The sequence below is a fragment of the Balaenoptera physalus genome (genome assembly GCF_965194825.1).
Source record: "Balaenoptera physalus genome assembly, chromosome: 3".
NCBI lineage: Eukaryota > Metazoa > Chordata > Mammalia > Artiodactyla > Balaenopteridae > Balaenoptera > Balaenoptera physalus.
This window is the reverse complement of record NC_138890.1, coordinates 37,075,237-37,094,821: the sequence shown is the minus strand read 5'-3', so window position 1 is coordinate 37,094,821 and position 19,585 is coordinate 37,075,237. Positions and strand designations below refer to the sequence as shown.

At 41.9% G+C, this 19,585-nt stretch overlaps 1 protein-coding gene across 1 annotated transcript in view; it reads right to left on the bottom strand.

The window, feature by feature from the left end:
* Positions 1-19,585, bottom strand: part of LOC309658165 (phospholipid-transporting ATPase VB-like) — a 230,269-nt gene that overhangs the window by 146,452 nt on the left and 64,232 nt on the right. The window contains 1 exon segment of the mRNA XM_082456473.1: positions 4,678-4,741. Within this exon segment, the coding sequence (XP_082312599.1) occupies positions 4,678-4,741 (64 nt within the window).

Below are 19,585 nucleotides of genomic sequence, written 5' to 3'. Positions count from 1 at the left end.
TTTCCTCTTGCTGACATCCTCTCTCACTCTTCTTGCATCCTTGCCCTGTGGAGTGGGCAATCTGTCAAGGCACTGAGGGCAGTCTCTGGACAATAGCTGGTGAGGAACTGAGACCCTAGTGCAACAGTCCTCAAAGAACGCAATGCTACCACGTGAGCTGGTCAATGGATCCTTCCCATTCAAGCCTTTGAGTAAGACTGCAGCCCAGGCTGATATCTTTATTGTGTCCCTGTGGGAAACCCTGAGACAGAGAACTCATGAAATCTGCTCAAAGACTCCTGATGCACAGAAACTGTGAGATAATAAACATTATTCTTTTAAGCCATTACATTTTGGGGTAATTTGTAATTTAGCAATAGATAACTAAGACAGCATGTGAGTAGCTTGACAATGTATGACATACAAAGATTTAGTAAATGTTGGTAGGGAACATTATATGGCCGATGTATGGCTTTATCCCACACCCACAGCAGACATCACAAAATATTTTTTCCTGGTGAACCCAGATATAGCCTCAGAATCCTTCTTAACACAGATCTCCAGGAAGCTATCAATTGCTCAGATGAAACTTTTGGCCAACTCTGATCTGATTAATACTTCTTACCTCTTCACGCTTCCTCTTATGTTATATTCCTTTAATGGAAAACCAAGTCTTTCTTTCATCATGAGAGAGATGACTAAAAATTATCAGAATGACTCTATAAACGTACATAAAATATAAAATGGCTGGCATCATATGTTGTCCCAAGAATAGATTTTTCCTGAGGGAAGGGTTGAAGAGAAGCTGATAGTACCTGAAATCTTAAAAGAACAGAGGAGATAAGCTCAGAAGGAGGACCTTGGAGCACCAAAGATCACCTTATCCTATCTCTCATTTTTGCCATGATTTGGTCTTATTGTAGGGCTGCCATTTTGAAAAAATGAGAGAATAGAGGGCAAATTGTTTTGAAAAATAATGAAATGCTCTAAGGAGTAAATAATTGTTTTTAAATATAGAAAGTGTCCTTCAGATGATTATGAAAGTTTGTTTTTGTTTTTCTGCCTAACTTGATAATAGTATGAGCTATGGAAATAATGCACTTTTAATAATACTCTACTTCACATGTGCTCCATTTTGTGGGTTAAAACACACATTCATTTTGTGGGAGAGATTTTGGAAACAGAAGGTATCAGGGAGAATGACTACAAAAAATTGTCTTTTAGATCTGTTATGTGCACACCAAAGTACATGAGGGTCTTGAGAAAATGTATATTATTACTCACTAGGTCTGGGGTGGAACCTGGGATTCTGCATTTCTAAGAAGAGACCAGGTGAGGCTAATTCTGTTGGTCTCCAAACTTCACTGTGAACAGCCAAATAGCAATCTCTCTTCCTCCTTGGAGATAGTTGAAGGATTTCTAGACTTGGTTTTCCATTAAAGGAATATTATACATGAGGAAGAACGAAGAGATCAGAAGTATTGACCAGATCAGAGTTGGCCAATAAGTTTCATCTGAGCAACTGATAGCTTCCTGGAGAACTGATGTTGATACTGTAAGCACAGGAGCCAATGGAGTTGTCAGTTGGCGATGGGTGTAGGGTGTCTCTGTTCAGCTAGCTCTTTTGCTGGGCACACAGACATTAAGTGAGTTAGGCAACAGGAAAACCACCCTTGCTGCTCTGGGAAGGATGACAAAAACTCAAGAAACTTAGATAAAGCCCTGAATGACATGAAACATTTTTGAAAATAGAAAAAGCAAATAAATATCAGTTATGGAAAGAGAAAAATATCTCATCTTTCTTGCGTGTTTTGTGTGTTTTGGAGCAAATCAAACTGGTACAACATGACAGAACTCATTCATTTTGCGATGGGATAGAATTTCATATAAAGTCACATCTTTGAGTCCATCACTTCTTTGGTTTTCATAATCTCACCAAACCTCATCTTGTTTAGAAAAAGAAAGGTAAAAATAAATCAAATGCTGGTCATAAAAATAGGTTGACCCCTGAGGTCATTTAGTACAAGCTGTCCCTTATACAATACTTCCTGAGGCAGAATTGTCTTTTGCCCTAAGATCCTGGAGTACCACCTGGAGCTGTATAGTGTTTCCATTGTTTTGGGATGTAGATTATAATAAACAAGTGATAGTGAGAGCTGGGTGAGATGATTAAGAAGAGCATAGATTCTCTAGACACTTCACTCTTTAGGAACTTCTTTCTTTCCATCATGAAATATTTTCTATATGATTCGTTCACCCTTTCACCCCAAAATTACATCCACACAGCAATGTAAATATGTTGGGTATTTGGTATGTATTCGTGGACAACAAAAGAAAACCAGACCTGGCTCCTACTCATAGGGAGTTTACAGTCTAGACAAAGGACAGACAGGCCATTACTCAAATAAACACAAAAATAAATATAATCGCCTATAATAACAGTAATTCCCTTACTGTTCTGTAGTAGGACAAGATAAAAATGTGGCGTTTAGCAAAGTTCACATTTGGTGCAATTTGCCCCCATTTTCTTCTTCCTGTCATTTAACCTCTCCCTCGTGCAGGAGCCCAAAGCACAGGCATATCCAGAGCCCCCCAAGGGCCCATGCTCTGCTGGCACAGGGTTGTGTCGAGATTCTAGTCTTTTATGGCTCTGCCCTTACACAGCCGCGGGTCTCTCACTGACACAGTGATCACCCTTCTAGAATCTTGACCAAAGACATAACCATAAGTGCGGAGAAAAACCTCTGTGCACGTGAATATTTGGTATAGTTTAAAACAGTAAAAATATTAACTAGTAATGACAGATATCTTTTAAAAGGGGATTGAGTAAATAACTTACCTTTTATTCCTGAAATGCAATATTAATCAATGGTAAAAAATGATGTGTATACACACATACACGATGCAATGGAAAGATGTCTATAATGTATTGCTGAGCTTAAAAAGCAGGTCATAGAATAGCTTGTATAAAAGTAACTCATTTATGTAACATTGTGTGTATGTGTGTTGTGTGTTTAAATGTAATATGCATCTCCATTACATATAAATACACATATATATATGTGTATATATATATATATATATACACATATATATATAATTTTTACTATAGGTCCAGGAGGACTTTTCTCTATGCATAAACACATTGGTATCCTGTGTCTCAGTCAACACTGGTGCTAAGGGATAAACTTAAATTGAGGTGTATAAGAATAGCTTAATATTCCATCTTGGCCAGGTAGCATATTTGTACTGCAGCTGAGAACTTCAAGGCCCAAGACAGGGACTGGTGTGGACATTTTAGGCAGATCAATAAGAGAGAGAGTCGGGGGCAAGAAAGTCTTTCTGCACCTCTTCAATCACTTCCTATAAATATTCAAATTTAAGACCACACACAGCTCACAGGTGACTCAAAACCCAATGAAGACATCTGAGGGAATGTTATCTTCCTATGGCTGCACAGAGCAATTGCCTAGACATGAACGATGGTAGTCAATGCACAGAATAATGAATTTGAGAGCCAGTTTAATAGGATGAACTCCTACTGGTAATTTTCAGGCGTCAACTCAAATTCTTTAGCTAAAAAAAATTGGGTTTTAGCTTTGTTTTTCCTGTTGAATTCTTTTAGGCAGGTGGAAGGTTTTATTAAGCACACGGTATCTACAGAGTTGTGCACGCCTCTGTGAGATCTCAGACAAATTAAAAAGTCAAATTAGCAATGCATATTTAATACTGCTTTGTAGTTTGTTTTTTGTTAAGTTGGCAGCGATGTTTACTCTTTGAGGGGGAGTTTATAATTATGCAAATTGGAGAAACAGTCTGCATATGGTACAATGATAATGCCTTGGGTTTTATATCCAGAGTCAAAAGTATTTCTAAATATTTCTTCAATTTTATCCATGACTTGGGGGAAGGTTAGCCAAGGCTGGGGGCCTGCTTTTTCTTCAGTGATGGAGTATATGATGTCTTGGAACTTAGGTACCTGTACAAGTTTTCATCTGAAATGTGCACAGTATCACCTTATAGCCTTTACAATAAACATTCATTCTTTCTCCTTTTAAACAAGACTTTAATTTTGTTCAGATATTCACTTGCCTCTATGTGACCACGTGCTTCAGAGGATGTGGATCCCACCCCTAGCCCCAAGAAGAGATTAATGATTGGTCTAAGCCAGTCATGGTGGTCACAGCTTGCTTTGCCAGGGATTGATTTAAGCAAGGGTATGTGACACAGTTCTGGCCAATGAATGTGAGTGAAAACCTGCTGGGGGACTGCTGGAAAAGCTGATAAAAAAATAAATGAAAGAGACAGTCCACTGAAGATGTTAGAACCCACATCATGGTGACATTTTTGAACCACTCAGTTAACCAACTATGGACCTATCCTACTTTAGGACATCTTGTTATGACAGCTAATAATCGTTTTCTTATTACTTAAGCCATCTTGAGTCTGTGTTTCCTGTTACTTGTAGCCAAGAATATATCTTAAGTGATCTGCACCTTGAGAGTTCCTATGTTGCTCTGGGGAACATATATATAATAGGGAAAAGTTAAGCCATATACTTGGCATCTGATTTACTAATGAGGCCAGTGGATATTTGTTTAAATTGGTTGGAGGGAGGAATGGTAGTTTAATAAAGCTCATCTTGGTACCAGAAAGGAGTTCACGTTGTATAACAAACAAATAGGAAAAACTACTCACTATTCACACTCCCGCTTTCGCTGAAACAAGCGTCACCGGTCCTGATCCTCCTGTCAAAGCAAGCCTGCAAGATGCAGGAGAGAAAATCAATATAATATATACAATCTCATTTTGGCATCATCCAGTCATCAAGTGTTTGGCCCTTTTCTCTCCTACTGGATGGCTCCAGCTTTAAACTTCATGGATCAGGCTGGACGTTTTCCCAGCAAGTTGTTTCACTAGGAACAGTTTATTCCACCAGAGAGGAATAAACTGTTATCCTCCAGGGTGCACATCCTGTTTCCATAAACTCTAGTTAAATGCCTAATTGCTCTGAGAAATGCGTATTGGTCCAGCCACTCAGTGCATTCCATCTTCTTTGTCACACTCACTGGTTCAGGGATGGGCATAGGACCCGACTGAGGCCAATTCACGTCAGTCCTGACACTCGTGTTGAAAATATAGGGGAAGAGAAGCTCTCTTTCTATTGCACTGAGGATGGTGAGGACGCACAACTGAAGCCGCTGGCAGCAACGTGGGAAATCACAACTGCAGTTTAGAGTAAGAGGTGCCGAGCCTTGGTGTTATTTGGGCACTAGCATCTACTTATGATCGAAATGCTTGAACTTTCCAGTCGCGTGAACCAGTGCATAATCCGTTTTTGCTTAAGCCAGTTGGGCTTTCTGTCTCTTCCAATCGAAAACCCTCACTAAAACAGAGAAGGAGGGCAGGTATCATAAATCCCACCTTACAAAGTATGAAGTGGAGGCTCAGAGAAAGGTTAGGGTGGGAGGTCCAAGACCTCTGCTCAAGGGCTCCTGCCACGCTAGTCTGCTGCTTACTCATTCAGCGATTCATTGCAGCGAAGTGGAAGGAATCGACACACCCACTGCTATCTTAACTGACTTCAAATATTTCTGGTTTAGAGAAAATGAAGGAGTCTTCCACTGGATTACCAAGGGAGATTAGCAAAGTAAAGATTGTTACGCGTGTGCACACACACCCACACCTACACTACAAAAGGCCACAGGAGGTGCCTTAGATTTGCACAGAAGATCATCTCCCCCCAAGGATCTGCCCAGGCTGCAGGGTGGCTCTGGTGGAAGCCCTCTTTCCCCAGGTGACAGCTGCCCTAAGTCTACAGATCTTCTCTGCTGCCTGTCTCGTCGTCCTGACCCTGTCATCTCCGTGCCCTCGTGTCTGCTGGTCTGTGACCGGACTGATCACAAACAAACTCTCCACCCAGTTGACTGACTTGCCCAGTGACTGGTCCACTTACAGTGAGTCACTAAGCAGAGGGCACAAAGAGGAAGGCCACAACCCAAATCCTGCTCCTTTGTGTGTTCTAACTCACTTTTTTTTTTTAAATTGAGCTACATTTAAAGATTGAAAAATGTTACATCAAAACTTAGATTTTATGCTTCACTTGAAAAAAATCAAAAGGACTGTCAACACTACATGTATCCCCACACAGTGACATGGACTGAATCCAAGTGTCTGGGTCCTTTAGATATATTTTCTTTCTTCACCGTATTATCCATCTGGCTTTTTTTTTAAACTCATTCCTGCCACCTGCCTGGCCGCTATGAACACATGCATTTTCAACCCCTGCCTTGACTTTCCTACACCTATTGGCACTAACCCAACTGAGATGCCACCTTGCCCTCCAGTGGCCGTGTCTGGAAGTAGCCTGTTTCTAGCCAGGTTCCCACCCTAGGCTCCAGTCTCTCCAGGAACAAAAGCACAGTGGCAGCAGCGTGTGATTTTATTTTATGTTTCCTTGGATTTCTATGTATCCTTGCATTTGGACCTTCCAAATCCTCTGCCAAAAATTTAAATCAGAAAAAAAAGTTTTATAAATACTCTTGTAAAACGAAGCTGCCCTGTGTCTTGTAGGGGACAGGGATTTGAGGGAGACTGTGTGGTGTAATCAACTAGGCACTTGATGAGAAGTCTGAAGATTCTGTCATTCTGTGACCGTTCATGAATGATTTCCTTCTCTCTACCTCAGTTTCTTCATCTATCAATAAAGGAAGTTGAGCTAGATCAGAAGTTTTAAGCTGGTGGCCCACAAGCCATATCAAGCCAATAGATGGTATTTTCTTCTTTCATTAATTATATGCCAACAGCTAAAAAGAAGGATATTTCAAGTAAGAATCCAGATTATCCAGATGACAGACTTCTCAGAACTATCTAGCAATGATCAACAACGGGCCAGCATCCCTGAATGACCATGATGGGTAGATGGGGGCTCTGAGTTCACCCCAGTCCTCACCTACTTCCCAGTGGGCACACACACACACACCCTCACCACCTGATCTGTGCGTTTATGTCCCTGTCTGCCCTCATAGGCATTTGCTCTTGCCACCTTTGATTGAGATGACCTCTAGGGACCCATCAGCCCCAATTCTGTGAGTGGAGATTAGCGATCTAAGAGTTAGAGATGACTCAGAGAAAAGAAAAAATGTTCTGAGCAGACACCATGCTGCAGCATTCCAGCAAACCTTAATGGGTCACCTCCTCCCACTTGGCCCAGAGTTGAAACAGCAAGACGCCCAAGCCTTTGTGGTCCCACTACATGGTTAATCCTGAAAGGGCAACAGCCGGGTTTTGAAAGTAGCAGAAATATTCTTCCATTGGGGTTGCTGGCTGATTCTCTAAGTAATTTGCAATTCAAGTGCCTCTTTGTTTTGTATGAAAATTTGCTGCTATTTGGAAAGTGGGGAAGAGCTAAATTGCATCCTGCTGGTTTTACTTTGACTATATCAAAAAAGAAACTGTTAATCTGGTTCCATAATTAACTTTCCTGTTCTAAAAAGGCCCTGGGATAGAGTTCAGAGAGTTGCTGTCGACTCCCTGCTTCTCTTCTCAACAATGTCTTTCAACAGGACACCCTGAAAGAAGAATGAATCCAGGTGGGCATTGGTCTTGATTTTCACTTTCTCTGATTTTTCTTTCCTTTTATCCCCTTCCAACCAACATTTAGTGAGCCCTTACTGTAGGTAAGGCACTGGGCTGACCCGGGTGAGTATGAAGATAATAAATTCCTATGGAGCTGCCAGAGACTATAAGTTAATTTTCCTTCCTTCCTTCCTTCCTTCCTTCCTTCCTTCCTTCCTTCCTTCCTTCCTTCCTTCCTTCCATCCATCCATCCATCCATCCATCCATCCATCCAAGTGTTTTAGGTTTCTATATTATATGCCAGACATTGTGCACAACATGCTAGAGAGACAAGATAATTGATACAAGCAAAGGCATGTAGGCTGGAGATTAAGTCTGACGATCAAGGGGAGACCACTTTGGTCTAAGCAGAGGGCTCAGACTAACATTAAGAACTAATACTCACTGACTACTGAGAACTATGCTACGCAGTTTTTATCTATGACCTCAATGAGACCTCACGAAGTAGTAATTTTTTGGTTACATGCTACAGACAGGAAACAGACTCAGGTAAATTCCCAGGGAACACACTGGTGGGATAAACGGCAGAGGTGGGACCAGGAGCCATGTGTGACTTCAGAGCATAAGGTTTTAAGCACGAAACTGCACTGCCCAGTGGGAAAATGACTAAAGAAGGACTTGGATTCCCACCAATTACTCACTCAATCGATCAGTAATGCATTAATTCACTGATTCATGGAAATACATGTGTGTTAGTACTCTGTGCAGAAGAGTACTCTGAAAGCTGGGACTAAAGAAAGCATGACAGACAAGGTCCTTGTCCTCCTGGAGTTTACATTCCAGTGACCTCACACTGAAGTTCTCCAAATTGCACAAACTGCACGTTCCCCAAATTGCACAAGGCAGAAAGCACAAAGATCAAGCCATAACGCTTCTTTAAGGAGAACAGTACCAATCAGGTGACCTTCCCCGGCTCCACTTAGATAATTTGGATGGTACCCCATCTCCACATTTTCTTTGAGGGGCATTTGTTCCCTCTTTTCTTTTCTCTTCTCTCTATTCTCTTCTCGCCTTAGGTTTGTTACAACCATTTTCCAACCGTATCCTCAAATCTAACCTGAAAGAGTCTGTAAAGAACTTGCTCTTTGCAACTCAGTGAACAGGCCTAAATCCTTTCCCAGAGTCGCTCGGGCTCTTTCAGGTTCTGGCTTTGAGGAAAGGTAGAGACAGACCTAGTTTTACTCCTGGTCCCAACCCCACACCTACCTGAGAAAACTCCCAGCATTCACCAAATTTGGCCTGTAACCTGGCCCTACAAACATAGATGTTTGTATCAAGTTAACGTATCATCCCAAATTTTTCTTGAGATCAGGCAGAGACACTGCATTATTCCTGAGAATTAGAGGAGGCCGGGACTCCTGACTGTGTCAAGGCTATAAAGGACCCCAAGCATCCAGGACAAATTGCCCCTTGGGTCATTACACCAGTGAACGAGGAGAACAGCTGAAACAAGATCTCAAATGGACAGGAGAAGGAGGGTGCTGAGGGAACTTCATATTCTCTGAATGTGGTAGATAGAATAATACCCTCCTAAAGGTGTTCATGCCCTAATCCCTGGAACCTATGAATATATGACATTACATGGCAAAAGGAACTTTGCAGATGGAATTAAGGTTACAGACCTTAAGATAGAGAGATTATCCTGGATCACCTGGGTGGGCCCAATGTAATCACATGGATCTGTAAAGGTGGAAAAGGAAGGCAAAAAGGTTGACCAGAGATATGCAATGACGCAAGGAGCGGTAGATGAGATTTGAAATGTGGGGACTTGATCCACTGTTGCTGGTTTGATGATGGATGGTGGGCCACGAGCCAAGGAATGTGGGCAGCCTCTAAAAGCTGGGCATAGTCCTTAGCTGAAAGCTAGCAAAGAAATGGGGGTCCTCAGTCCTACAACTGCAAGAACTCAATTCAGCCAACAACCTCAATTAGAAAGGAGATGGATTTTCCCTTACAGTCTCCAGAAAGGAACACAGCTCTGCTGTCACATTGAATTTATCCTAGTGAGACCCATGTTGGACTTCTGACTTATAGAACTGCAAGATAAATAAATAAAGTTCTGTTGCTTTACATCTCTAAGTTTGTGGTAATGTGTTATGGTAGTAACAGGAAACTAATAAGCTGACTTTTGGTTTAACCGCCCATCCGTTGTTAAGTTTAATATAGCACCAGGTGGGGTTTGAAAGTTGGTTAGGACTTGGTGTGACTGAATGTAGCATTCAACCCCAAATAACAGTGGCTTAAACACCTAAGGTCTTATTTTTTGCTTTAAAGAAGTCTGGGGGTAGGCAGTCCAGGGCTTCCCACTAAGGTGCTTTTATAGAGTCATCAGAAAAGTGGTCAGATTCCAACTTTCTGTTCTGCTATTACCAGGGTTGGTTCTCATTCTTCTGATGCGACCTGATTACCCGAGCTCTAGCCGTCACATCTGAATTCCAGGCAGCAGGCTGGAGGGAGTGTGAAGGAAAGCTATTTCTTTGAGAACACTTTTCAGTAGTGGCATACAATGCTCCACTCATATATCCTTGGCCAAAACTTGGTCACATGATCACATATAACTCTAAAGAAGTGTGAGGCAGACAATATGCTCAACTAAAAGTTAGAATTGTCGTTAAGGAGATAGGAGGGAATGGATTTGGAGTGAGACCCAACAATATCCGTCTTCATTTTTTTTTTTTTTTTTGGTGATTGGTGGATGGTTCTCAAAAGGCTCCAGCTATGCAAATGACTCTGGCTGGGAGGCCAGCTCTTCCCTCCACACTGCCTATAGGCCCTTCTTTCCCTCTTCTCAGTCCTGTTTCCTAACTTTAATTTCCAGTCTGCACTAATCCTATCCAATCTGAAAGGTCCATTTCAAATGTTACCTTCTCTAAGAATTTTTCCTAAGTTCCACTCAGATGGAAATAATTGTCACACTCCACGTAATGTGAGAGTTATTGCTACATGTGACAGTGTCTCTTGCCTTCCGGAATGCAGGCCATCGTCTTATTCACAGTTGAAAGTCTCAAACACAGCATGAACTCAATATACACATGACACAGCAGAGACTGCTAGCTTGTCCCCCAGGATCCGTAGTCCTCTTTTCCTATTAGAAATAGCCACCCTCCCTGGCCCTAAGTGTTGTCTGTGTACATTGCCATCCAACTAAATAGTTCAGTGCTGTGTCTCCCTTGGGGTTATGTGTGACCATGTGACTACGTCAGGACCAATGGAATATGAATTGGAGTGTTATTTTCAGATTCTGGGTCATCTCCATAAGGATAAATCTGCTTGCCAGGACTCTTCCTCCTACCCTCTTCGTGTTGGCTGGAAAACAGTACAGCAGTTTCCTTGGAACCAGAGATGGAAGCCACATGTGGAGGATGGCAGAACCAAATGGCCAGCCTGTGACTCACAGTGACCACATGGAGCTGCCTACCTGCCCTAGCCTGCTCGCCTACTTTTAAGCTGGGAGGGATACACAAACTTGCTCTTCTAAGCTGCTGCATTTGGTTTTCATGACAGCAGTTTATCTGTGCATTAGCTCGTTCTCATGATGAACAGAACTGGTCTCTGTCCCTATGGACAGCAGTCTGCCTTCCTTTCCACTTGTCTTTTAGCAGGAGGCTGACACTTAGCATAAAATAATGAGACCTAAAGTACTGAACGTACTTATGCCAAGCCTTCAAAGCAGCCAAGTGTACTTGATAGGGGGTGTGAGCCAGGCTCTCTCATTCTGCTTAGCTAGGAGAGCTAAGTGAATAGGTTCGAGCCTAGCATTTTATTATTTCTGCTGGAGTCACTCTGGAAAATATCTTTAATCAGAAGTTTGTCCAGAGTTCCTAAATAATGTTTTGCACTGACATTCACTGCTGATTCATTCTTCTCAAACCCATCATTTTAGAAAATTGTCTTTTGCTGCCTAAGGATTTCTTGCCATTTGAAACTTTCTTTACAAAGTCCCATTTTTCGCCATACCCCTTTAAGAGCCTATTTAGACAATTCCGCTGAGCCTTCATTTTCTAGCTGACTATTAACAAAATGCTTTATATTTGTATGTTGTTTAAAACTTTTTGAAACGCTTTCGCAATGATAATAGCATTTAATCATCAGGGAAGCCTGGTAAGTTACGTAGCCTAAGTATTAGTATTCCCACCCCCTACATCAACAGTCCTCAACAATGGTGTGGTATAAAAGTGATATTTAGTTATCCGTTGCGAAGTTTGTTATAATGAAAATCATGGGGTATTTTTTCAAATAATAAAATGTCATTCTTTTAAGTCATCATATAAACACAATAGACAGTTTTGAGGAGTTAACGTGTCCTAGGAACAGTCTTCAGCATGGGGAACATAGTGGTGAGCAAAACAGACAATATCCCTGTTCCGGAGAATCTGATGGGCAGTTGATGAGTCAAGAGGGTGAACATCTATTGTCTCATGTATATTGCATCATTCCCCTCCTCTGGGCAACTGTTCTCCTGCTGCTCCAACCATGTGATTCTTTTTTTTTTTTTAATTTTTATTGGGGAACCATGTGATTCTGATGGGGTTGTTGACCACAGAGGGAGGCAAGAGATCCAGGCCTGCATTTCTGATTACTGTGTTCCTTTGGCCACAGTGATTGGTTCAAGAGAAGTCACATGATACAAACCTAAGCCAATCGAAGTCTTTTCTAGGATTTACAATTTAGGAAACAGGAAGAGAGAGAGGCTCTTCTTTGATTTGTCATTACTGGGCTGGGATGATGTAATCTTGGAGCCAACTGTGGCAGTATTTTTTGCCACATGGAGGACACCTCTTGCAACAGAGAAGTAGAACCAAGAACGGTAGGTGATGGGGAGGTGGAGAGGCAGGCATTAAGGGACAGGCAGTCACAACAATTGGGAAGGAGACTGATTCATTGGAATAGATACTAAAACAATGACTAGTAGGTGCTCATTACTTATTTTTGAAATGGTAAATGGAAAAAGAGAGCTGAACATTACTTTTGAGCCCCTTTGTCTGGACATTCCTATCACCAAGTACAGTGTGTTGAGTAGAAAAGATACACAGGACATATTTCTTAAACGAATGAATGAATAAATAAATGAATGGCACTATATTGACTATGACTTTGGCTAAGAGGAAAGGCATTTAAGATTGAAAAATTTCCCACCATCTTATTTTATCATAATGTTCATCCATTTTCTCAAAGTATTGCGAAGCAGAGGACTTAGAAAGAAAAAGAGCTTAGATATTAGGCAGGCCTGGCTTTGATTTCTGGCTTCAGCAGCAACCAGCTGTGTGATGTTGAAAAATAATGACTACCCCCTCATAGGGGTTTTTGATGAGGATATAATGAGGTAAGGGTAAAGCTTTAATAAGAGCATCTGATAGGAGGGATAAATTGGGAGATTGGGATTGACATATACACACTACTATATATAAAATAGATAATAATAAGGACCTACTGTAAAGCACAGGGAACTCTACTCAATACTCTGTAATGACCTATATAGGAAAGTAATCTAAAAAAGAGTAGATATATGTATATGTATAACTGATTCACTTTGCTGTACACCTGAAACTAATACAAAATTGTAAATCAACTATACTGTAATAAACAGTTTTTAAGAAAGGATAGAATAAATAAATTATAGTAATATTTTAAAAAAGAAATTACAAATAGAATACTAGATTTCTAATTAAGTTCACTCAAAAGATAAATTTTAAATGCATTATGGAATTAAACATAAAAATAAAATCATTTACCAAAAAAAAAGAAGCCACTGACATATAGTCAAAAGCTCTAATGCTACCTATATTCATTAAACCAGTTTTTATTGAGTGAGTGTCTTTATATGCCAGGACTGTCTTAGTCCTGGGGATACAGGAGGATGAGACAGATGAGGACCTTATCCTCAAGGAGATTCTGTTTGAGTGGAGGGAGGTGGTAACAAAATAAAAAACAAATAAATGATTAAGTCATTTGAGGAAGTAGTACAGGTCATGGATAATAAAGTAGGGATAGAGATGAACAGAGCCTCTTCTAGACTGGGTGGTCAGAGAAGACTTCTAAGGGAAGATGACATTTGAGCTGAGATCTGCATCCAAAAAGGAGCCAGCCATATGAAGACAGGGGAAAGATTGATCCAGACAGAGGGAACAGCAAGTGCAAAGGCTCTGAGGTCAGAATGAGCCTAGTGTATTTAAGAAATTTAAAGGAGGCTGTGTGGTGGGCTATAAAGAATGATGGAGACCATGGTGGGAAGAGAGGTCAGAGAGGGGCCCTTAATTTCCCAGCCATTTAGACTGACTTGTACTATGGGGCAGGCTCTATGTTGGGAACCAGGGATACAAGCATGAAAAGGCAACAGCTCACTCAAGGAATTCTCAATCTATCTAATCTCAACAAATATTGTTAAGGGAGGTTTCAGATGAACTGAATTTTGTAGAGCCACCTTTTGACTATCTTATACCTGCTGGCATCTGTGTCTTTACCACTATAACTGGGTTGGAAGTAGGGCATAGTTCTGTGTCAGGCCTTCTTCATGAAGCAAGCAGGAGGCAGTTAAATAGTAAACATGAATTTGCCCACAGGAGAGAATTCAGTGTATTTCATGTAATTACACCTCATCAAGGACAAATCCCATCTTTGTGAACCCATGCAATGTTCTGGAGGAGAGGAAGTGATGGTTACACTCATCGAAACCCCAAGTGGCGAGTTAAACTCTATTCTTGTGAAGGATTGCACTACAAGTCATGCCCAAGCACTTTCCACCCTGTCCACATTTCCTGATTTGTCTATGTTAAGTCATTTGTACGTATTGCTATGTTTTATTCATTAGCACTTTGAGGGTCTAGAGGGCTCGGAGCAGCAGAGGGAAATTTATCTATAAACTAGAAAAAGGAGAGTACAAAACTGATCAGAACTCAGGCTTAAATCAGGCCAAAGTGAGATATCAATCCATTTCCTGCAAGAGTACCTTGTTCTTCTCTCCCTGGGTGACCTTGTCCTTTCCCATGACTTTAGATACCATCTATAGGTTTTTGATTCTTAAATTGTATCTCCAGCTTAGACCATGCTCTTGAGCTCTAGACTCATGTATTCAATGTCTGGCTTGATATCTTCACTTAGATGTTTCATAGGATTCCCAACTTAATGTGGCTCAACAATAGCTCTCCAGAATCTGGTTTGGCTTGCCCTCCCCAGCATTCTGTTACTTCTTAATTCTTCATTATCTCTCTAAGTGGCACCATCGTACACCCATTGGCTCCTGATTTATTTTTTCTCCTGATGCCCAATATCTAGTACATCAACCAAGTCTTGTAATGTTCACCTCCAAATGATATCTTAGACCTATCCTTTCATTTCTATAAGCACAGTCACTACCCAAGTTCAAATCTTCCCTATCTGCTGCCTAGAATAGTACTATAGACTCCAAAAAGGTTCTTGCTTCACTCTTACCCTCCCACAATCTGTCCTCCATAGAGAGATCTTGAAAAATGCAAATTAGATCCCTCCCCCTGCACACACACACTGAAATCACTTCCATTTCATTATACTTTGAATTTTATTCACACCTTTTCTCTGGACTACAAAGTGAAAAATGGCACCTGCCCACCTCTGCAATCTCATACCACTCACCTTCCCCATCCAGCTCTAAGTTCTGGTCATAAGTGACTTCCAAGAACGTGGCAAGCTCACTGGCCCCTTAGGGCATTGTGTGAAATGGAATGCCTTTTCTAGCCTCTTTGCCTAGTGGGCTTCTCCGAATCTCACCTAAATTTCACAGAGACCTTCTCTAATTCCTCTACCTAAAGTAGCATCATCAGCAATAGACTTTCTCACAGTACTCTATTTCATTCACGGCAATTTTCAAATTTCAAAATAACACTCCTTTGTTTTATTACTGTTGTTGTCTGTCTCTCCTATATTGTATTGAATTCCATAAACACAAGGAGCACATTCATTTTGTTCATTATTGCCTCCCTAGCCCTAAGCACACTGCCTCAAAAGGGTAGGTCCTCAATATTTGTTAAATGAATAAACAAATGAGTGCATGAACAGATAAATGTTTCTCACTGATGGTAATGATGGAGGCCATGTTATACAGAAATCATCTCCCTTTGCATTTCAACACTGACATGGTTGCACTGGCCATTCCATTCCTTTATCTTATTACAAACCATCTTTTCTTATCCTCATAAAAAAAAAAGATTTGAGTCTCAGATTGGATACCTCAATAGCAAAAAAATCTCCCTTAAAGTTTCCCAGTTACCCAGACAAAAAGGTCTTCTAAGTATTACAGAAAATACCCCTATTACTCATATCTTTGGGTAAAATCATTGAAGACTGGTGTAGAAAGAAGACTTGACGCTGGTATCTACCATACTATCTGGGGTAAGTCACTTCCCATCTCTGGTCCTCACATTTCCACATTGGGCTCCTTTGTTTGCTAGTGCCAAGATCTTCAGCAAGTCACCTAACCTCTCTCAGCTCCAGGATACTTGTAGTGGGCTGAATAGTGAGTCCCTAAAATATATGTCTCTATCACAATTCCTGGAACCCACAAGTGTTTCCTTGTTTGGAAAAAGGTCTTTGCAGATGTCATTAACTTCAGGATCTTATGATGAGGAGGTCATCCTGGCTTAAGAAGATGGGCCCTAAATCTAATGACAAGTGTCCTTATAAGAGAAAGGCAGAGGGAGATTTGAGACAGAGGAGAAGGCAATGTGACCACAGTGACAGAGGTTGCAGCCACAAGTCAAGGAATGCCAAGAGCCACCAGAAGCTGCAAGAAGCAAATAATAGATTTTTCCGTCAAGCCCCTAGAGGAAGTGTGGCCCTGTGGGACTTTGGACTTCTGGCCTCCAGAACTGTGAAGGAACACATTTCTGTTGTTTTAAGTTACCAAGTTTGTGGTATGGTGTTATGGCAGCCTTAGGAAATTAACGAAGTATTAATCTGTATGATAGGTGTGGCTGAGGGTCACTGGGCCTCCTTAACCCAGAACCCAGTTTCTAATCTCGCCATATTTGGTAACCCCACCAGGCCCACTCTAGAAACTTAGCTGATGTGTAGTCCAGTAAAAAGAGATCCGGAAGATCATCTTATCCACATCACACCACAGTCTCCTTACATAGTCAGTGTGCCCCTTCTGCTTCCCACGGCAGCTATTTCTCCCTCTTCGCTGTGACCTGTTTCCTCCAGCCACCTTCAGCCACACGGAATCTCCTCTCTTCTTGATCCTCCTGCCTCTCCAAGTCCCCTCAGACAATACATCAGCAAGTGTTTAAGGAGGGCCCAGTCTCACCCTAGGTTCTATGGAGATTTCCACTTCCACAAGCGAGGTGAAAACATTAATATTAATACTAACAGTAATGAGTGGTAATAGTAGCTAACAGTAACTGGTTGTTTACCCTGTGTAACCATGGTGCTAAGCACTTTTAAGGTATTATTTCTTTCAGCCTCCAAAAACAGGACCTCCTAAATGAATTCCCTAGTAAACATATTCAGGGTACAAGGCCCACTATTGCATCCTCAGGACCCCTATGTAGTGTCGTCTGGCTTCACATTTGCATGTGCCCTTTGGAATCATCTCCTTCCTCCAGAAAGACATTTGATTCTAACCAGCAGATCGCAAAGGAAACTACATTTTATATTTTCTGCACGTTAAGGGATTGCCTTGTCCTCTGACATGTTGTCTACTGAAGACTCTTACGGGAAGTGAGAATCGCGAGAGTGAACACTTCAGCCAGGCACTAGCCCCTCCAGCTGGAGGACCAGAAAGGAGTCCAGAAGGAGTAGGAGAAAAGGCAGGAAAGGCAGCTCTTTCTAAGCTAGCTGTCTCTTGTAGTAAAAACTGAGTGCCATTTACCCCAGGAGCATTGGGATTTAATTTCACCAGGAGCTTAAACAAACAATCTCCTTAGGTTGGGAACTGGAGGGGAGGGAGGGAGGGCAGGAACCTAAAGAAAACTGCCAGGTAGAACTTGCCCCAGCTGCCAGGGGCGCCCAGGCGCGGGCAGCAAAATCTTGCCCTGAGTCACCAGTGTGTATCAGAACTCATTAAAAACATATGGCTTCCAGGCCCCTTGAGGCCCAGAAACCAGGATGCCAAAACCCATAGCTGGGAAAGGCGTCATTCGCCGCACCTTCCCCCTGACTGCCTTGCCTGCCGCAGCAGCTGGGTTCACATACCTTTTCCACGTGGCTCCACTGTGCCAGGCCCACAGACGTACCAAATGCCCTGGGGGTTACTCTTGGTTACGTGCATCCTGAATTACTCTCACTTTCTGCATCAATACCAGCTCCCTTTTGCTAAGTCTCTCCTTACCTGTGTCCCTCTGTTCTCCCGAGACCGCCAGCTTTGCTAAGTTGTTAGTTTTTCCTACAGCACTTTTCAGGCCCTCTCTGCTTAAACTTCACACATCCTATTTTAGAATTATTTGTGTCTACCTCTGATTTCGCCCCCAGCCTAAGTTCTTTGAGGGCACAAATTATGTTTCACATACTCCATGTCCCCCAAGTGCCCAGCACCTGGCCTTGCATAGATAGATACTCAAGTTGTTTCTTTAATAAACAACTATCCATTTTGTACATGATCGGTGACAGGAACTTAATTGATGCTGGAAGAACAAGCTAGGAGAGAACAAGCTAGTTGTGGACAAGCTGACTTTTAGTGAGAAAGCTAGAAAATATTGATACACACACACAGAGCACCGGTGTCATGCTAAATACAAGAAAAGAAACAAGTATGGCGACTGAGAACAGTTGATGGGCTCAAAGAGCTTGGACAGAGTGGGCAAGGGAAGGTTTCTTTGAGGTGGTGACATTTAAACCAGGGGAGAATTCTCGGCTGAGAGGACTTGGAAGTTCAAAGGGTGGGAAAGAGTTTGACATATTCAGAGAATTGAGGGGAGGCCACTAAGGCTCAGTCTCAGCTGGTGAAGGTGGAGAGTGGAAGGGGTGTGAGCTGGGTTGAAGTGTCTCCCTAAAATTCATGTCTACCCAGCACCTCAGACTGTGGCCTTTTTTGGAAACAGGGTCTTTGCAGATGTAATTAGTTAAGATGAAGTCACATGGAGTAGGGTGGGCCCTATTCCAGTGACGGGTATCCTTTGAGAAGAGAAGACAGACACAGAGTGAGAGACACAGAGGGAAGAGGGTCATGTGAAGACAGAGGCAGAGATTGCAGTGACGCATATACAGGGTAAGGAACACCCGGGATCACCGGTCATCCCTGGAAGCTCGGGAAGAAGCAAGGAAGGATCCTCCCCAAGATCTTGACACCTTGATTTCGGGCTACTAGTCGCCAGAACCGTGAGAGAATAAATTTCTGTTGTTGAAGGCCACCAAATATGGTAATTTGTTATGGTAGCCCTAGGAAATTAATACAGGGGGCAAGGGAAAGACTGTGTTTATTAGTGAAATGGAGATTCAACAGAGAATGTTAGGTGGTAACAAGAACTGATTTTTTTCAGATTTGTGTTTTATAAAGGTACATCAAACGAGTGAAAAAAGTCCTCATGCTGAGAACACTCTCCTATATCTTTCCTTAAGGCTGAGTTGCCCATGGCACCAAGAATGCAGCTGCCCACTGACCATACACAATGGGGCACTCTGAGAGATTAGTCATCTGGTTTTACCATCTCCACCATTAACCACTCGAGTTCTCTAAACATTGCCCTTTTATTTTTAAGCAAACAGGAGTCTACTTCTGCATTCTGAATTTAGCTCCTTTTCTCTCCGGTCACGTGGTGATGACATGTGTTGTCCTTTCTCCTCCTCCCTTCAGATCTAACGGAAAACATCACACATTCCGAAGTCACTGTTAATTAAAGCTGATCTTTGCTTTGCTGACATTGCTGTCAAAAGTGCTTATTTAAGGGATGAAGGGTTCTTCTAATTCTGAACACAACTTTCAGTATGTGCCTAAAAATCAACGCATGACTGGATTCAGGTGCCCAATCACAGCTTGAATTAAGCAATTCATGAGTGCTGG